Source organism: Cyprinus carpio, chromosome A1, assembly GCF_018340385.1.
Source record: "Cyprinus carpio isolate SPL01 chromosome A1, ASM1834038v1, whole genome shotgun sequence".
In the NCBI taxonomy this organism is placed as follows: domain Eukaryota; kingdom Metazoa; phylum Chordata; class Actinopteri; order Cypriniformes; family Cyprinidae; genus Cyprinus; species Cyprinus carpio.
The window spans coordinates 4380842-4401047 of NC_056572.1; the positions used below are offsets into that span (position 1 = coordinate 4380842).

The window sequence follows — 20206 nt, forward strand, 5'->3', positions numbered from 1 at the left end:
CCGTAGGGTAACCATAGTGTTAGCCATTCCACAGAACAGACAGAAAATGTGCAGCGTTACAGAGAAGCGAGAATGAGAGGGAGGAGGAGTGGAAAGGAAGGAGGGGAAATAAGACTCGCAGAAGGAAAAAAAAGAGAAGAAAGCAAAGGGAAAACGCTTCTATTGTGTTATTCCCTCAGGGCTTCTGATGCCAGGACCAGCCCAGATCTTTTCCTTTTCTCCCCCTCGTTTTTGAACACTCGACAAGCACATGGAGTGAGTTTGTGGAAAGATTCTGTTGTCTGAATCAGTGTTCATATGATTCAGACTCCTCTCAGGAATGTTTCCCTCCTCGTTCTGTTCTTTTCCCTCCAAGACAGTTTTATTGGCAAAAACATCTCACTCATGTTCAAAAGGCAGGAAAGTGAGAGAGAATCGGAATTTAAAGCACTTGGATGTTACCTAACAATAATAGTAAAGCAGAAACATGCAAAAGCATTTACGTACAATTGCGTAAGCGCTCTGACATGCTTTAAGACTGCACAGCAAACTGATATAGAAAACAAGGTGTGAATGGATAAATGAGCGTTTGTGTTTGTCTCTAATCACAGTATTTATACTCTAAAATCTTTTCTGAGGACTACATTTACTCTTGACATTTGGTTAGACCCAACCTAATAACACATTTAAGCTTGAATAACAGCATAGCACAATCATGTGACAACACGTATAGAGCTGGACCTGTTGAAGCAGTTCTTCTCTTAAGGAGAAGATTGACATGGAATCATACAGCTGCTATTAATAAGTCAGTTTAAATGAACATTCCAGTTTGAGTATACCAAAATTTGCATACACTTCAGTTTGAGTATACCAAAATTTGCATATATGTGCATAAAGGACACAAACAACACGAAAGGTCTGAATGGTAACATATAACCTGGGTGTAAATCTTGAATACTTCCTAATCATAATGCTTTCTTCCATTGGTGATAAAAAGTCAGCATGTTTCCACTGGCTAAAGTCTCAGTCTGACCCCTTCTGTGAATCCCAGTGTATATACTTGACTAGTCAAAAGATGCTTTATTAGAATCCCTGATGTTTGATAAAGCCTTTACTAAATGTAAAAATATTACTTATTGTAAAAAATAAATTAAAAGTTTTAATAATAGTAAAAATTTAAATAAGCTTAACCCTCTTATTTTACTGAAATGTAAACTCTAAATATATTGAATATGAACATTTTTTTTAAAATAATAATAATAATATTTAAAAAAATATATATATATAATTTAATAAATGTTTTAATATTACCAAAATGTAAACAGTTTTTTTTTACAAAAAAGGAAAAACTTTTCTAAATGTAGAACCCTAGTGAAAGTTTTAATAATAGTAAAATCTGCATTAATAAATCATGTATTTACAAGTAAATTATAACAGTCAATACTTCACCTGAGGGAATATGGGGAAAACTGAATCACTAACCTTGCTGGTGCTTTTAGAGGTTTCTTCCTCTGCTTCTTTCTCAAGTTGAGGTTCTCCTTCATCTTTACAATCAGCTGAAGGAGGACATTCTGACTTCATTGTTTCTTCCCCTTGTGTTGGCAAGGATAAAGTGTTCACATCTTTCTCTTGACTGCCATGGTCCACCATCTTTGTTTCATCCCCTCTTGTATGGTTTGATGATGATCTGCTTCTTTTTCCAACAGCTTTATTTTCCACCTTCCTACTAGCATGAACCTTCACACTCCCTGAAGCGGACTGGTTAACATTAGTGTTTGTTTTTGCGGGATCAGCTGATCTTGGCACAGAGGCGGCCCTGGAGATGATTTTGGCCTTCACGTTCCTCAGGTCTGGTCTGGGGAACCTCTTCACCTCAGGTTTTGTGGCTTTGGTCAGAACAGCCCTTGTAGGAGGCTTGGCAAGAACACGTCCTTCCAGATCACTGGTCTTTTCTGCTGTTTTCTTTGGCTGGTTGTCCACTTTTGAGATGGATGTGCGAGAAGTTGTTGTGTTTCTGGTATCTGTTATAGGAGTATTTTCAGGGGACACCACTGTCTCATTCACAATGTCAGTTACTTGAATGGCTGAAGATAACTCAACAGAGACAACTTCCCTCTGGGTTTCATTCACCACAGCAATGTTAGGCACTTCTGCTGGCCGGCCTTCAGAAATGTCAGGTGAAACACTGTTTGGCACTTCAGAGCTGGTGGAGACTTCCAGAGCAGAGACACCAACTTGGCACTTCATTATTAATTCTACTGAGGATAAAGAAAGAAAAGTGTCTTCTTCCTCTTCCTCTTTAGTGTCATCATCATCACCATTTTCTGAAGAGCACAAGGATGTATCATCACCATCACTTTGACCAACCTTCTGTGTTACCACCAAAGTGACATTATGGTTGTCATTGTCACTCCAGCAGTCTTCATTAGCATCCAGATAGACAGACACAGAATTGTCGTTGTCCTCACTGTAGTCTGGTCTGCATTCTGGGCTCTGTATGCCTGAATCATCACTGCTGGCTGTTGCTTTTCCCATCTCCACCTCTGGCATGTCCACATCCAGAGGACTATCTGTTCTGGCACTACTCAGACTACTCAAGCTACGTATAGTGTCCGGTGACGTCTCACCTCTTTCATACAGGAGCAACGTCGAAGATGGTGATGATGGGGACTCAGAGGTGAAAGCATTGTTACTTTGCTCCCTACTGTGTAACGGGAGACACATCCCATGCTGAGATCCCTGCAAAGGCCTCTTTGAAAGTGCAGGTGATGGAAGCTCAGACATGTTTGTTGGTGGTTCCACGAAACATGTGGATGGAGAGACAATCATGCAGCCATATCCCCCATTGCTAGATCCAATCCATCACTGATGGACAAGAAATAATCCACTTTTTAGAAGAAGGGATTAAGGTGTTTCTCATCATAGAAAGTCTATCCATTGATCATTCAGAAGATGACGTCCATTGTTTGGCTGACACACTTTTAATGACTCTAAGAAACAAGAAAAGACAACACCATGTCAGTCGCATTTCTCTACTCCTTATCTGTACTGTTTTACATATTTAAGGATTATAGAGCCTGAGATAAACACAGGGAAACCAGAGTCATAGAAGTAAACCCATCGCTAATGTTGAATTTGGAGAAGACAAAAAAATCTCTAGATGAGATGTCAATAAACCAGATTATAGTATTCTATAATATAAAGAAAATATCTTGTACTGTCTTGTAGGGAGGTTAAAAAGTGCACTACTGCTCTCTACTGGCAATTTATCTCCCTGCTGTTCTATATGGGCAAAGTCAAAGGAGAGAAGGGTAAGAAAATGTGGTGCAAAACTTGACAAACTCTTTTATATTGCTATTGAGCCCGCCATTATACATGTTGATGTATTTTCAGTTCATTTGTTAGGGTTGTTTTATATAAATTTTTTTTTTTACATACATATATATATATATATATATATATATATATATATATATAATATATATATATATATATATATGTGTGTGTATATGTGTGTGTGTGTGTGTGTGTGTGTGTGTGTGTGTGTGTGTGTGTGTGTGTGTGTGTGTGTGTGTGTAATATAATTAATTTAAATTATTTAAAAACAAATCTCACTCTGTGTTGATTCATGAAAGCTGTTAGTCTGCTTGAGTACTGGAACAACTTGTTTAAAGCTGCCTGCATGGAAAATTACCTTTAAATTAGCCATTCTTGCATAGTTTAGGCATGCATATAGTGCACCTGCACAATCAAGTCAGTGTTATGTCAGAGTCACGCTTTGTTGATAATGTAGGTCAAATAAAATCTAATAAAAGGAGCAGGCTTTTATTTTGATATTCAGGGCATTCTCTCTCTCTCTCTCTCTCTCTCTCTCTCACACACACACACACACACACACAAGGCGATGGTGATAGTTACAGCCACAATGGTGGCCTTGTGTTTACAGACAAATGCTGAATGGTCCCAACCAAGAGGCTGACTGTTCTGCTCACAAAAACTTTTCATTGATCACACCAAGTCATCTTATAATACAAAGAACAGGCTGATATCAAGCCGGGTCGGAAGGATGAGTGGGTGGCAAAATGTGTCTGTGTCCTTTCTAAGAGCTGGTACATGATCTCATGACACTCATGTATTAATGCAAGCATTATTTGTGAAGTTCTTTATTATTAAGTTATTAAGCTGAACTGCAAATATCAAACGTATGTATGTAACATTGGTTAGTTTTTAAAAAGATCACAAATGATGATGCAATGAATTGTCTAAGTGACGCAAATAAATCAGTATCAGGCCAAATTCTCCTCCGCTGACCTTCCAGAGACATGCTTATGTGACAGATAGGGCTACTATTGATGAGAGTGCTGCTGACAGAACAAACTATACAGTATCACTCCAGAGAACAAGATGAGCAAACTTTATGATGCAGAACAGAGACAAAATTTGATCATCTTCACATTTAAAACTGAGATGATTAAAACCAAACTATTACATAACATAATACTTTGTTTTTTTGTTTTGTTTTTTTTGACTCCACTGAACTAGACTTCTCATCATATCATGTACTGCACAATGAATAAATGATAGTTGAACGACTGCAGAGGTCGCTTTTTTGGGACTTAAAGACCCCGTGAAAGTGTTTGATGAAAGTAGTTTTCTTTCCTGTGTTGACATATTTGAGACTTTTGACATATCAAGAGACTTCAAATAGCCTTTAGGTTATGTCACAAAAACATGATTTGCTACTTTTTTTGTTGTTGTTGAAAGAAATGAATACTTTTATTCATCAAAGACACACTGAACTGATCAAAAGTGACAGTAAAGACACTAACAATGTTGCAAAAGATTTCACAGATTCACATTGTGCTCTACATAATTATGTGCGCATATATACACTACGGAATGGATGACGAGATAAACGAGCCTTGTTGTGCTGCACTGCATGCCTGTCAACTGAAATAACTCTGAGCAAGCATCACACTGGGACAGAAAAATCACAAATCTCAAGGCAAGAGATACACTGTTAAAATTCCATAAGAACTGCCTTTTATTACTATAAATTAAGTCAATTTTTAATATTTTTTGTCTCTGCTAACTATTTGCAAATTTGCTAATAAGTTAACACAAATCCTGCTAAATAAATGTTTCGATCAAAAATACAGTACAAATAATAATACTGTGGAATATAATTTAAAATAACTATTCTCTATTTTTAATGGAATTTATTCCTCTGATGGCAAAGCTACATTACTCCAGTTTTAAGTGTCACATGATCCTTCAGAAATCATTCTAATAATTTCCTATTTTTATCAAGAAACATTTCTGATTATTATCAATGTTGAAAACAGTTGTGCTGCTTAATATTTTTGTGGAAACCATGATATATTTTTTCTGGATTCATTGATGAATAGTTAAAAACAAATAGCAGCATTTATTTTTATTTATTTATTTTTGTATCAATGTAAAAGTCTTTACAGTCACTGTTAATCAGAGTAATGCATCTTACTGACCCCAGACATTTGTGCAGTAGTGTATGTAAAAAGACAGCAGTAAGCTGTCAAACAATATTTGATATATTTGTAATTGTATCTTTTTTTTTTAAAACCCCTTAACTGTCACCTTGGTGCTCTTTTTTCATTGTCTATTTCCCTATCACATATTTTAGTAATCATCATAAATTATATATCATTTAAAAGCTTACAAACTCAAAATTCATCCTTTGAAAACCATTTTGAAATTGGACATTGCATGACTGCACTTAAAAATCTTTTAGCGGTCTCCTCCCCCTATTGTGTTGTGTCAAGTGTCATGTTACAAGATGTATTATTGTATTTTACAATCAAATATTTTTATAATCTTGACAAAATGTATATCATTGGAAAAGTCTTAAGATTCCATGTTTGGTGGTTATTGTGCAGAAGTAATATTGAGAAAGAAATTATTGCATTTGTGACAGAAACATGCATCACAAAAAAAATAAATAAATAAATAAATAAATTATATCAACTTCTAATTTGGGACATAACTTATTTATCAATTGGCTTTATATCAATTTTATATCAATTTTACATCAAAAAATAATTTGTAAAATATTTATTTTTATATAAAAAAAAATTTAGTACAGTACATTTTCTTTACATTAAATTTAAACTTATTTTTAAACTTTTTTGAAATGATTTCACTTCTGCAATAATCTGCTCTTTAAAAAGAGACCAACCTTATTTTGGTCTGTATTCCAAAGCTTTAATGAATTATAGCTATTTAAGTATGTTCAAAAATGGGGAGGTTTTGATCATGTATTACATTTTTATTGATGTGTTTAATTTTTATTTTTTTATTATTATTATTATATTTTTTAAAACTTTTTTAGATTTGTATGTAGACATGTAAATGGGTGTTTTTTCCCACAGTGTGTAAGATCACCATTCACCATTTCCTCCTACAATAACTGTGCTTTATAACTTATGCAATAACAATTGTCAAACATAAACATTTTCTAGAACCTGCCTTCAACTGTGAAGCAGCACATGCTTTTGAATCAGAATGGTGCTTTATGGCATCATCACAGCAGTGAATGACTGACATCAACCCAGTTTTCTTTCACTAGTCTGCCCACTGGCCTTCTGGGTGAAAAGAACAGTGAAGTGAAGAGTACCTAATGCTTCTTTCCCTGACAGAATGATCCAGAGAATGAATGTAATGTACTAGGACTGAACCGAGTGGATTTGTTTAACACTCCTCAGTGCCTAGGGCCCAACAGAAGATGCCCATGAACTTATATAATTAATACTGAGCCGTTTCAGTATCCGAAAGCCCAGGACTTAAGTTTCAGTATGACCTTCCAAGGAGTTAGTGTTTCTTTTTCAGTGTGATACACAATACATTTGCTTTTCCCAGAACTTAAATGACAACACCTCTATAACATTACAGAACATCTGATCAAATTTCTGCACATTATATTTAGCATCATTTCGCATTTAGCACCTGCATAATTCCCCAGGTTATTATTCATAATTTGGGAACTGCAGCCATACTGTGACATGGTTTTTAGTAATTAGCTGAGTATTCCCATTAACAAGGAATTACGCTGATGACCTAAAACGAAAATATTTCGGCATGTGAGGAAAAAAGGCTGTTATGTCCTCTTAAACCATCGAGCATTCATTGACAAAGCTCTTTGCATCGCAACTATTTTTGGCCACTTTTAGCATTGTTAAAAATTAGAAAAAATGCATTTCCTTATGTTTGCAACCTCTGCCTTACCATTATTGTCCTTATATGACTTAAAGCCTGTGCAGAAAGCCCACAGAATGATGATTAGAATAAATAACATAAATTATTAAGGTGGGCAGTTACACCTCCGTATAAATGTCATTCTTTCCTTGATGCTGGCTGCGATTATGCAACAGTGTCTCAGTTTTCATTCTGGTCTCTCTCTCTTTGTCATCATAACAGCACTCTCCTCGACTTTCCCTATTAACAATCACTCATGCACAACACAAACCCTAATAAAATGTCAAATATTTCATTCAGAAACTACACATGTTAATTCGGAAACTTAAATTATATAGGCAATTCTTTAATATTCTTCTTCCCGCCTCCCATATAAGTGCTAAAAATAGTCTCAAGCCCAAACGACGAAAGCGAGGTCTCTTTCTAACAGGCACCTGTCTAAGTGCCCTGCTCAGACATAGTCGTAGAAGAGCACAAACTAGGGACTACAAGGACTTTGCACATGGCACTTGTGATGCATTCTGATAACAGTCTGGTTGCATTGCACAAGCATTTCAATACTAATAAAGGTATTTGAACAAGGAGTGATTATGTACAGTGAAAATTAAAATAACAGTTTCCCTTGTAAACTATGGAATAAAATATAGATATAGAATGAGTAGTATTCTTTGTGCCTCTATCTCTCTGTCTACATACTGTGTAATTGCACTACATAGTTGAGCATTAGCAGGCTGTTTGCTTGGCTGGAGGTGTTTATTTCCCATAGTAGCACTTGGTGCCAAAACTGATCTCATAGGCTTATTCTAATGAATGAGCGTCAAGTGCAGATTTGCACAACTCTGCATAGGCCCTAATTTGACTAGACAAAATGTTAAATACATTAAGAAAGAGCTACAGATCTACTGGTGCTTGCATTCTTATAGGCAATCATTACTGAACTAAGAGTCAAAGGACCCTAGTTCAGTTGATATTGATTTAGTTTTTCTGGCAAGCATTATAATGTTTCTATTTATTTGTACACTTTTACATGAAATCTCTATATGTTTGTTTATTCCACAAAATAAAACACTGTAACCGAATGTACTTGTTTATTTGCATACAAATGCTCAGATATGCAGAATGCTGTTTGTGAGCTGTAATTATGCTCATGTAATGCACATGGCTATGATGATAACATCTTAATAAGGAAGATGAACGGCTTTCAATACATGAAAATTGCCATGAAAAAAGCATTTTGGTTTATGTAATTGCACAAAATTGATTCAAATATATGTTATCGCACACACATAGTTCTTAAGTTACGTCAGCTCATTTATACTGATGAAATCACTAATTCTTCTAACCATACCTAATCATTTTTATCATTAAATCTGAGGCTACAAATGAACTTTTTGGGCTAAACTCAGCTCAATCTAATGGGATTTTTGAGACAATACATTTTTATCACATTAAATCTACTTAAATTCATTTTAGCACAGAGAACAAATGGGAAATGAGAACTACATTCAAAATCAAAAATTAAACTGCATACTTACAATTTAATTTCTATATACTGACAACAATGAAAGTCTGATTCCGTGCTCATTTGCCGTTATTGTGTCAGATCACATTTCTGTCTGAGTCTCATTATAACTTTAATCTTAATCTTGAGACAGTTAAAAAAAAAAAAGCCATTTTTAAGCCATCTCTATTAACACATTAATAAAGTTGAACTCCAAATCCAAATAACAGGTAAAGGCACCATCAATTTCTCTGGATTTCTCTCAGTTCACAAACGCTGCTGTCAGAACCAAACAGTTGCCATAGAGATGAGCTGTCTACTTTGTCATTTGCAGTGTCTGCGATACCAAAATACCCACAAGCCTCTACAGATCACTCCTATCCTGACTGACTCCAAACATTATTTTTATAGTACTCCAGTAAAAGAGCTGCCAACATTAACAGGTCAATATAGTGCAACAATGTGGTTATGAATCTCATTAGGCTAGGTTAGGTAAGGTATAGTGGCAGGTGCATATGCTCACTAAAGCAAACAATCTTAAAACACACACAAAGAGTCACGTCCCTCTAACGCAGCGATGGTTTCTGGAGCATTCTGACTTTGGTGCTGGTACATGTAAAGCTGTGGCAAGGTAACAAGCGTAAACAGATCAATAGATCACTCTGGTTATGTCAAAGAGAGCGCTGGAAAGCATCCAAAAAGAGGACATGCTCTTATAACTATATCATTCATACAGTATATACCGCAGAGATTCAGATTCCAAGAACACACTTATCAATACCAGCATCACATGCACAAACAAATCAACATTACATTACATAACTGCGCATGTAAATAGTGCGACACCATACAAATACATGGGATGTGAGGAATAACAGACTGCAATACAAACAAGCTCAAAGCTCCAAGAATACATGAACATCTACATTCTAATCCTAATAGAAGTTATTAGACTGGGATTGTTATTGAAAAAGCCCCAGCTGACTTGAAAACCATAAAAACATCCCTCTCATACATATACAGCTGAAGAAAAGTTCTCTCATGCAACTACGCAATTAATGGTTTTAAAATAACACACGTACCTGCATTTCAAGTGTTTTTTTTAATCAATCCTAGAGTGTATTTCATCTTTTTAAAACACACACTTTCCACAGGTAAGCCCGTCCCGGACAGAACGTTCTGTTTCATGCGATCATGCCAGCAAAAGCACTGCAAGAGAGCAGGAGACTCAGAGAGAGAGAGAGAGACCCCTCCCTTCTGTCTTCAGCTGCAGCCAAACTGTGCCGCAGTAACCAACCAGAATTGTGTTTGTGTGTGTGTGTGTGTGTGTGTGTGTGTGTGTGTGTCTCTTACAAAGTGTGTGTGTGTGTGTGTGTGTGTGTGTGTAAGAGAGCCAGTTACTTTTCTGAGGCAGCCCTGGAATGCATTTTTCTCCTCTTACACAGAACCCTCCATACAGACGCAATAGACAATCCTTCCTGCTCTGCGACACACACACGAGCATCACATAAAAACACAGTAAAATCTCAAAAATATCTGCAATAAACACACTGTTGAAGGCTGCTAGGGTTTTCGCGGCAAATAAAAAGTTCACTGCTGACTAAGAATGTGTGTGTGTAGGTGGTTGGGAAGGTTATGTCCTCCTGGTTACAACTTCTGTAGAAATAAAGGGTCCTCCTGTGTGTATCCGAATGCATGGTTCCTGAGCAGCCAAAAGTCTCTCGTTTAAAGAAATAGAGGAGTCTGTCTGTGCAGTTTTAAACCTGCACTGTAAAAATAATTCTGTAGTTTTTACAAAATAGTTTTGGCAGCTGTGGATGCCAGAATAATTTTGTAAAAAAAAAAAAAAAACTGTAAACACATTTACAGTCAAAAATTTTGATTTTTTTACAGTATAAAACTGTAATTTACAAACAAGAACACTTGAATGTAAACCAGTAAACTCAACAACGCACACTGCTATTAAAATCTGTTTTGTGCCTTTAACATGCTGACAACCACCATCACAATGTACGTGGAAAAAGAGAGAGCCACATGAAGAATCAAAGCTCATCACATGTATCTTCACCACAAGCAGAAGTATATACTAATATATAGAAGGTGCACAGAGTCATTCATGCAAACACAAAACACCATCATGGTAACACACATGATACTTAAATAATGCAATAAACATTCAATAAACAACAGAAGAGCCCAAATGTACATAACTGATAACAAAAACTATTTAAAAACATGATTATTTAAACAAAATACTTTCAGGAGTGTCACACAGGGAATTCTGGGAATATCAGTTTACAGTTTTTGACTACCGGTACATCTAAAAACTGTACAATTAACAGCATTTTACTGTAAAATTAAATGAAATGTCTGGTTAGATCTTTTACAGTTTTTCCCTGTATATAGTACGGGGATTTACAGTTAACATATTAACATTTTTTCATAGTGTTTTTACACAATTTTACAGTTAAAATTACACTGTGGATGAGAGAGAGAGAAAAGGTTGATGATATGACAAACAAAAGATAATGCAAAATGCACCAGTTTCACTAAAGTTGGTCTTAATTCAAAATGGGAGATTAAAAGCTCACTCAAATCTGCTCAGATTAATAGTGATAATCCAGCCAAATGCACGTTCACTGAGTACACAGTTCTTCTGGAGAGTGCGTGATACACTTTATGAACACAAGCAGAGCGACATTTATTTTTTGCACACTACCATTCAAAAATTTAGGGTCAATAAGATTTTATTTTGTTTTTAAATAAAATTAATTTTATTCTGCAAGGATGCATTGAATCACTAAGAAATTGACAATAAATACATTATAATGTTACAAAAGATTTCTATTTCATGCCGTTCTTTTAAACTTTGTACAAAAATATTAAGCAGCTCAACATGAAAAATAACAAGAAATGTTTCTTGAGCAGCAAATCATCATATTAGAATGATTTCTAAAGGATCATGTGACACTGAAGACTAGAGTAATGATGCTTAAAATTCAGCTTTCCCATCACAGGAATAAATTATATTTTAAAATATATTAAAATATTTCTTACGGTAATATTACTGTTAAATGCAGCCTTGGTGAGAATAAGACTTTTACTGAACCCAAAATTTTGAATGTGATATTCAACATAGTCAAATTCATGTAGACAAAACCATACGGTTTCACCAAATTATTCAATATACAGAAAGTTTCAAACTTTGCTCATGCTAAAGACTAAAGATCTTGAAGAAGCGTTTCCTGTCATTTATGACGAAATGATGCTAAATTTCACTTTGAAAGATTAAAACACAAGAAAATACACAACTTGTCTCTGCCTTACACAGTCAAAACAATTATAAACATTAAGGACAAAATGAGAAACTAAACTTTTGCATTGCTATGTGATTGTTCAAGTGTCCTGAATGGTTTTGGCACAATGTTATATGGTTGCTGAAGTGTTCTGGGTGATTGCCTGCTGGCCTGAAATATTGTGGCTCATCAACTCGCCTAAACAGTGGTGTTAGACAGCTGACTTATCACTGAACTGTGGTCAAGTGGTCAATAATAGGCTACAGTATCTTCAGTCTCACAGCTGTTTTTCCAGATAAACTCATATTAGACGCCAGGAAAACACTGCTGACATGACTGAGACAAAACATACACACACACAAACCAAAAAAAGTGTTAAGAGCATCAGTAAAGAATGAAGTAGTGTCCACTTCATTTCACAGTCAACTAGATGTTATTTAACTTGTAAACTTTCTTGTTCCCAGTGTCAGTCAGCAAGGAAAAAAATAAATAAGACATGCATTGTGTAGAAAAAGACACAACATATACCCCAGCCAGTAACCATAACCACAGCTGTAACCACTGACATTCAGTACATGTTATCAGAGCGCTGTGTTACTGTGTATTTAACTGCTCTTAAATAGACGGTTAGAATGAAGTCCATCTGTCTGTTTGCCTTCAGTTTCTCCAGCACCGTTTTAAGAGATGACAAGCAGGCCACTAAAAAAAATAATAACCACCATACAACATGATGTTTAAAAAAATCAATTCCGTACTAACAAACAGTTACTTCTTTTTTTATACTCAGGCCATACTAACAACCAGTGTTGGGTAAAAGTAATTAATTACTAATTACATCATCAATATTGTATTTAAATTACTACTTTTCTAATTACTCTGTCTGAAAAGTAACTTAATTATTTGAATTGTTAATTATTTCATAAAATCCCTATAAACCTTGATGGATAGAAATGAAACTCTTTACTCTTTCAGTTTGAGTTAAACATGAAATAGTTTAGCCTTTTAGCCTCAAAACAACTGTAATACTTAGGCATTTTAGTTAACGAATAGAATTACTCTGCAAAATGTCCTAATAATAACAACAACACAAAAAAGCTTAAGAAAAGTAACGTTCTAAATAACTTTTATAAATGTGCCAGAAGAAAAACATTACTGGTGCATGATGCATCTTGAGATAAAACAATGGAACTGACATATTTTTAAGGTTTGTCAGTGTAGGTTTCTTACAGTTAAAACAGCTCAGAAATGTATTTTAGTCTGGGACTAGGCTTAGGCCTTGTCTGTGAAACCGTATAAAGCCTAAAACATTAAACAATCCAAAACAATTAAAACCATAAAACAAACAAACACAAAAACTGTACATGGTATACAACATTAGCAGTCTATACTAATTTTGTCCGACCCCTAACAAAAAGACAAAAACATTATTATTAACACACAATCACATAAACAACACTCTTATATATTAAAAAACAGTTCATAAACAACACTCTGATATTTTATAAACTAAATTCTTATTGCTTAGCACACTATAAACATCGACATCTGATAGTAGATCCAACACTGATCTAAACATTCTAGACTGTAACATTCATCATGCTGCAGTGTAAACATTCACATTACTTTATATCTATATCGTATTATATCTCATATTTTTATTATATGATAGCAAAATATTTACATCCTCATTTCATATGATATTTAGCCTATTTAAATATGAATGAATATCATGTTTCAAAATATTTTACTCGCTTTCATTTCAGTTTGGCAAAATAATTTAGGAAAAGCCCAACTAGTAAAATGCATACAAGTTTGTGAAAAAAAAACATGTGATCACAAATGATCAAATGATCTCAACAAATGATCTCCTCCGCTGAATAAAGCCGCGTCAGATCGCGCTGTTCCTCTGAGGTAAATTCTGGCTTATTCCTCAAGTCGTCTTCCAAAGACAATGAAAAGTACATGAATCTTGATTATTATGAAAACTGATTTATCTATTTTTTTGTACCTAGGTGATGAGGGCATTTGCACGCAGGTATGGCTGCAGATAATGAGCTCAGAGACGGAAAAGACTGTGCCTTGCTTTAGTTTCATACAGATTACATAATGAGAGAATTTTCTTTTTCGATTTGAATTGGTTCATCTAAATGTAGACACTTCAAGTTTTCTATAGACATATTTCTTATGTCTGTGTGTCAACTATTCGCTGAGTTTTGGTTTGTTTTTGTGATGCATTTCAGAAAGAACTTCACGGAGACCAAAACAGCAGAAAGCACAACCTGTTTGTTTCGTTTATTTTGTTATTGTCAGTGAATACAAATAAGAGTAACAGCATTCATAGATTCGATTGATTTTAGTCTTATCTGTGTCTGGGTATTTTTAGGTGATTTTCTCTCTAATCAGGAAAAACTGCAAGTGAACGCACTGGCGCACAGAGGGTTATTCTACCTTTAGATGATACATTTAGATTTCAAATTCAATACTGAATTTAGAACTGTAACACAAATACTTTATAAGTAACTGTAATTAAGTAATCCCTTACTTTACTTTTTTCAGTGGGTAAGTAATTTAATTACAGTAATGCGTTACACCCAACACTGCTAACAACACCACATTTGCATACACATTTTTACACAACCTCAGACACTGGAGTCATGGTTGTGCAATAAATGCTTGATCTGCTCATGTTATCACTTAAAGATAAGTTCCAGTGAACCAACAACAGGATCACTTGGGAAAATGATTCTAGCGGACATTACTCAAGCAGTGGTAGAGGACAAAGGTTTCACTCGGACCTACAGAAATGCTTCACCTCAACAGATGTGAACGTTGGCTTAACAAACACCACTCTAAACATTAATACTGTAACTCAAAGAGCCTTAAACTAAAAAAAATAAAAATAAACACACACACATGCAAGCACACACACACATAAATTAATTAATTTATTTATTACATTATAAAAATTGAGAAGTACATAAAAAAATTTGAAATGAAAAGCAGTAAAATTTAGAATTAGCAACCAAGCAGATGTAAAAGTGCTGTTTGGCTATATATGTGTTGATTAATTTGTATTACTATTATTATTATTTATTTATTTATTTACTACATAAGTGTAATTCTGAATTCTTAACCTAATATTTAAAATGTCGGTAGAGATAAAACTAATCAAAATTTATATTTAAGTAGTGGTTTTGTGTAACCATGTTTGAGAATCAGCTTTCACAGTCAGGACAGCACTTCAAGCCTGGACAAACCTGTGACTGATGTGTGTGTGTGTGCGGTGCATGGAGCCAACAGTGAAGATAACAGGGCTTTAATATCACTCTTTATCTGTCTAAAGCATTTTAGCACTCAGACACATTCAATAGCTAGTTCTGTTTTAAAGAGATAGATATGAATAACCTGATACCTGGGTTCATACACAATACACCTTTAGGTCCAATCTCTAAAATTCTTCAAAGGTATTTGGTTGCTGCATTCAGTAAAGAAATAGCAGCATCCATCTTCACTTAAACACTGAACGGAAACACAGATACAATCCTGACCACCCATGCACATGTTCCAGCAGCCTGCAGGTCATGTGTTTCCCAGGCTCCCTGTATTAGACTAAGAACCTATATAGAAACATCAGTGCTCTCAGGGGCCTGTAAACATGGGCATTCAACCTGACCACAGACTTCAGCGGATAGTTACTAAATATTTACTCAACCAAAAACAAGTCATTTATAAAATGATCGTTAGGGCCTGTTCACTTACGCAGTGAAACAGCATATAGAGTTCAGATATGTTTATGACAAATCATCTTCTAGAGCACAATGGGCCAGAGATTAATTTTTTTTATAAAACCAATTGCAGATCTCTGCATATTTTAATACAGAGACCATCAATATATAATTCATTATATGTGTAGAGATTAAGGTGTTAATTCGATCCTGAGCAAACTCAAACCAGTAAAATCAGATATAAATAGACAATGTAGAATATTAACAGTGACTGTTTATTGAATCTTAAATAACTAGTGGGGGAAAAAATTACACTTAAGCCTTGTCTGGTCCAAGGAATTCACCCTACATCAAGTGTACGTTATGTAACTCTGTTCTGTTACTTGTCAGCTCTTATTAAAAGAGTGACAGAGAAAAGATACTGCCACAGCAAGCTGTCCATCATGGCCTACAGGCAGCTCTGAAGACTGCAGCCTCAGCTGGAGTACTTTCCCAATACTGCATACAGAGCACAGACAATTTCTCAACTTAATTTGAGCAGAGACAACTAAGCAATCAACTAAGGATGATTTGTCGACCATCTCGACACAAAAATATTGTTTCAAATAAATGGCGCGAGTTTGAGGCGGGTCTGAAAGTGTATATTTCTCAAATTAAACACAATTTAAAGAATTCCTTGTGAGTTCAGATATTAAGAACATTAGGAAAACTATAAAAGTTAACAATATTAACTTACAATAGTCAAATATATATTTCTTTGGCTCTTGTCTTACCTTAACGTACATTAGAATTCATATCGTCATCATATCAGAGAGCATTAATGTCTGTTGACTGTTGGACTCATGAATATTAATCACGTTGTCGGCATTGCGATTTGCTGAAATCAAACCGCTGACAGGTGAGCACTAGCCAATGGCGTTATTGCTTGCATGTTAGTCCCGCCCACAGCTGAAGCAATCCTGCAGTCTAAACAAACAACAACAACAAAAAACATAAGCTATAAAAAAACAAATTTTGCATCCCAATAAAAAAAAATCATAAAATGCCACATTGAGTTACAGTGTGATAGGTTAGTTCATCAATTGATAGCCCTACTGAAAAAGATCAAAAGTGTTCAAAATGTACAGTATGTAGTTTTTCTTCTTTTTCTTTCATTCATTTGTATGTATTTTCGTTTATAATTGAAAAAAGATATATATTTATAATTAAATTACATTTATAAGACGTCCAAAAAAAAAAAAAAAGAATCTTGAAGAAAAAGTATTAAAGATTTAACACAAACAATTAAAATCAGCAAATGAAACAAAAAAAGGACATACAAAACTGTGAAGGTCAGTTATATAAACCTATATGTCCCAGTTTTCCAGTGTTGAGTGAAGCTGTTTTATTACCAGTTTTAGTGCCCCATGATAATAAACTGGGTATTGGGTTGAAGAAATTCACCTGGCAGGAGTTAATCTCAGTTAAAAACATTAAAATTTAATAACTTTTAATAACATTTTGCAAAAAATCAAATGTTACCACATGCAGAACGCATCTATGTAAACAACAATATGTCTGTCTGAAGTCGGGCCACATGGTTTCAAAAAGAATATACAAGTGCTGGTCATATAATTAGAATTTCATCAAAAAGTTGATTTATTTCACTAATTCCATTCAAAAAGTGAAACTTGTATATTATATTCATTCATTACACACAGACTGATATATTTCAAATGTTTATTTCTTTTAATTTTGATGATTATAACTGACAACTAAGGAAAATCCCAAATTCAGTTTCTCAGAAAATGAGAATATAACTTAAGACCAATACAAAGAAAGGATTTTTAGAAATCTTGGCCAACTGAAAAGTATGAACATGAAAAGTATGAGCATGTACAGCACTCAATACTTAGTTGGGGCTCCTTTTGCCTGAATTACTGCAGCAATGCGGCGTGGCATGGAGTCGATCAGTCTCTGGCACTGCTCAGGTGTTATGAGAGCCCAGGATGCTCTGATAGTGGTCTTCAGCTCTTCTGCATTCTTGGGTCTGGCATATCGCATCTTTCTCTTCACAATACCCCAAAGATTGTCTATGGTGTTAAGGTCAGGCGAGTTTGCTGGCCAGTTAAGAACAGGTATACCATGGTCCTTAAACCAGGTACTGGTAGCTTTGGCACTGTGTGCAGGTGCCAAGTCCTTTTGGAAAATGAAATCTGCATCTCCATAAAGTTGGTCAGCATCAGGAAGCATGAAGTGCTCTAAAACTTCCTGGTATACGGCTGCGTTGACCTTGGACCTCAGAAAACACAGTGGACCAACACCAGCAGATGACACAGCACCGCAAACCATCACTGACTGTGGAAACTTTACACTGGACCTCAAGCAACGTGGATTGTGTGCCTCTCCTTTCTTCCTCCAGACTCTGGGACCCTGATTTCCAAAGGAAAAGCAAAAGTAACTTTCATCAGAGCACATAACTTTGGACTACTCAGCAGCAGTCCAGTCCCTTTTGAAGCGAGACGCTTCTGATGCTGTCTGTTGTTCAAGAGTGGCTTGACACAAGGAATGCGACAGCTGAAACCCATGTCTTGCATACGTCTGTGCGTAGTGGTTCTTGAAGCACTGACTCCAGCTGCAGTCCACTCTTTGTGAATCTCCCCCACATTTTTGAATGGGTTTTGTTTCACAATCCTCTCCAGGGTGCGGTTATACCTATTGCTTGTACATTTTTTTCTATCACATCTTTTCCTTCCCTTCGCCTCTCTATTAATGTGCTTGGACACAGAGCTCTGTGAACAGCCAGCCTCTTTTGCAATGACCTTTTGTGTCTTGCCCTCCTTGTGTAAGGTGTCAATGGTCATCTTTTGGACAACTGTCAAGTCAGCAGTCTTCCCCATTATTGGCTGCATCTGAAAAACTGAAAAATGCTGCCTTCAGAGGACGCATTCCAAGGTAGGGAGGCATCAAGGCATGTCTGAATTCAATGTTAGCTTTAGTTCCTGTCTCCTTAGATGCCTTCATCTGGATGATTTTTGAAGGCAACATAGATGTATCCTTCGCTGCCTTTTATATCCCACAATCCTGTGCGTTCAATTCTGTGACTGTTAAGACAAAATTAAAGATGGCGTCTGAAAGTTGCGGTCGGTGGTCAGTTTGTGTGTAAATGTACGTTTTTGATCAATGTTTTCCACTTTTGATGTCATTTCTAGCGAGAAATTAATATTGCAGTAATGAAATATCCACTTAGTTATCACCAAAACTCTCTATATTTCGCTGTAGATCATTAAACCATTATTCTGCCTCAAAAGCCTGTTTCATGAGGTGCCTTCGTGCAAAAAGGCTGCCTGCAAAGTCATTGCCTGATACGGCAGCGAGGCAGCAAGTCTCCTGCCTAAGTTTTCGCATGCAGCCATTGTGTAGCCTAAAGAACTAGACTGAGAGACCATTTAAAGGCTTTTGCAGGTGTTTTGAGTTAATTAACTGATTAGAGTGTGGCACCAGGTGTCTTCAATATTGAACCTTTTCACAATATTCTAATTTTCTGTGATACTGAATTTGGGATTTTCCTTAGTTGTCAGCTATAATCACCAAAATTAAAAGAAATAAACATTTGAAATATATCAGTCTGTGTGTAACGAATGAATATAATATACAAGTTTCACTTTTTGAATGGAATTAGTGAAATCAACTTTTTGATGTTTTAATTAAATGACCAGCACCTGTATCACGGTGGTAACTTATCGCCACCTTCTGGACAAATGTTGTATCTACAGACACAATAATTTGAAATCACGAAAATTTAGATTTTTTACGGAAAGAATGATCATAATGTTAAAGAAACAATGAATGTTAGAAATGCGTCATATGACAGAATGACTTAAGAGTCAAATTGTGAAATATGCATATTGCAATATGTACAAATGAAACAGCAAAATACTGCGTGCTTGAAAATCACATGGTAAAAGACAAGACTGTGTGACCAGCCATAGTAACCCTGTGATTGATTCTTTAAATCGTCACTTCAAAAGGTCAAATCAACTTTAAATGTTAATTAAATCATTGGAAATCATTGAAAACATGGAAACAGGTTATTATATATATATATATATATATATATATATATATATATATATCTATATATATATATATATATAATATATAACCTATATATATATATATATTCGTGTATATCGTGTCACTTAAAATACAACATTCATCTATCACCTGTCCTTAGCCTTTATTCTGTTCAAGGACGAAAGCCATTTCAATAACGGGATACAGACGAGAAGTTTGCGCATGCGCTGATGTGAAATAATCCAAGATACCACGAAATACGAATCCTACTATGGCGAGGGATTGTGTCATAAATATTACATAGTTCTTTGTGACGTTGCGTGGTTATCTTCCTAAAGCGGCCAGTCACCAGTACCTTCATTAAAATTAATAAACCAAACCTTGCTCAAAGTGAGTAGAGTATTCGCCCTCTGACTAGA

The 20206-nt window shown here is 35.3% G+C and overlaps 1 protein-coding gene across 1 annotated transcript in view; it reads right to left on the reverse strand.

Annotated features, from left to right (window-relative positions):
• LOC109088925 (microtubule-associated tumor suppressor 1 homolog) overlaps positions 1-9952 on the reverse strand; it is a 36628-nt gene extending 26676 nt beyond the window's left edge. The window contains 2 exon segments of the mRNA XM_042766196.1: positions 1462-2969; positions 9793-9952. Coding sequence (XP_042622130.1) covers positions 1462-2808 — 1347 coding nt within the window. The 5' untranslated portion in view covers positions 2809-2969; positions 9793-9952.
• Between the last annotated feature and the right edge of the window lie 10254 nt (positions 9953-20206).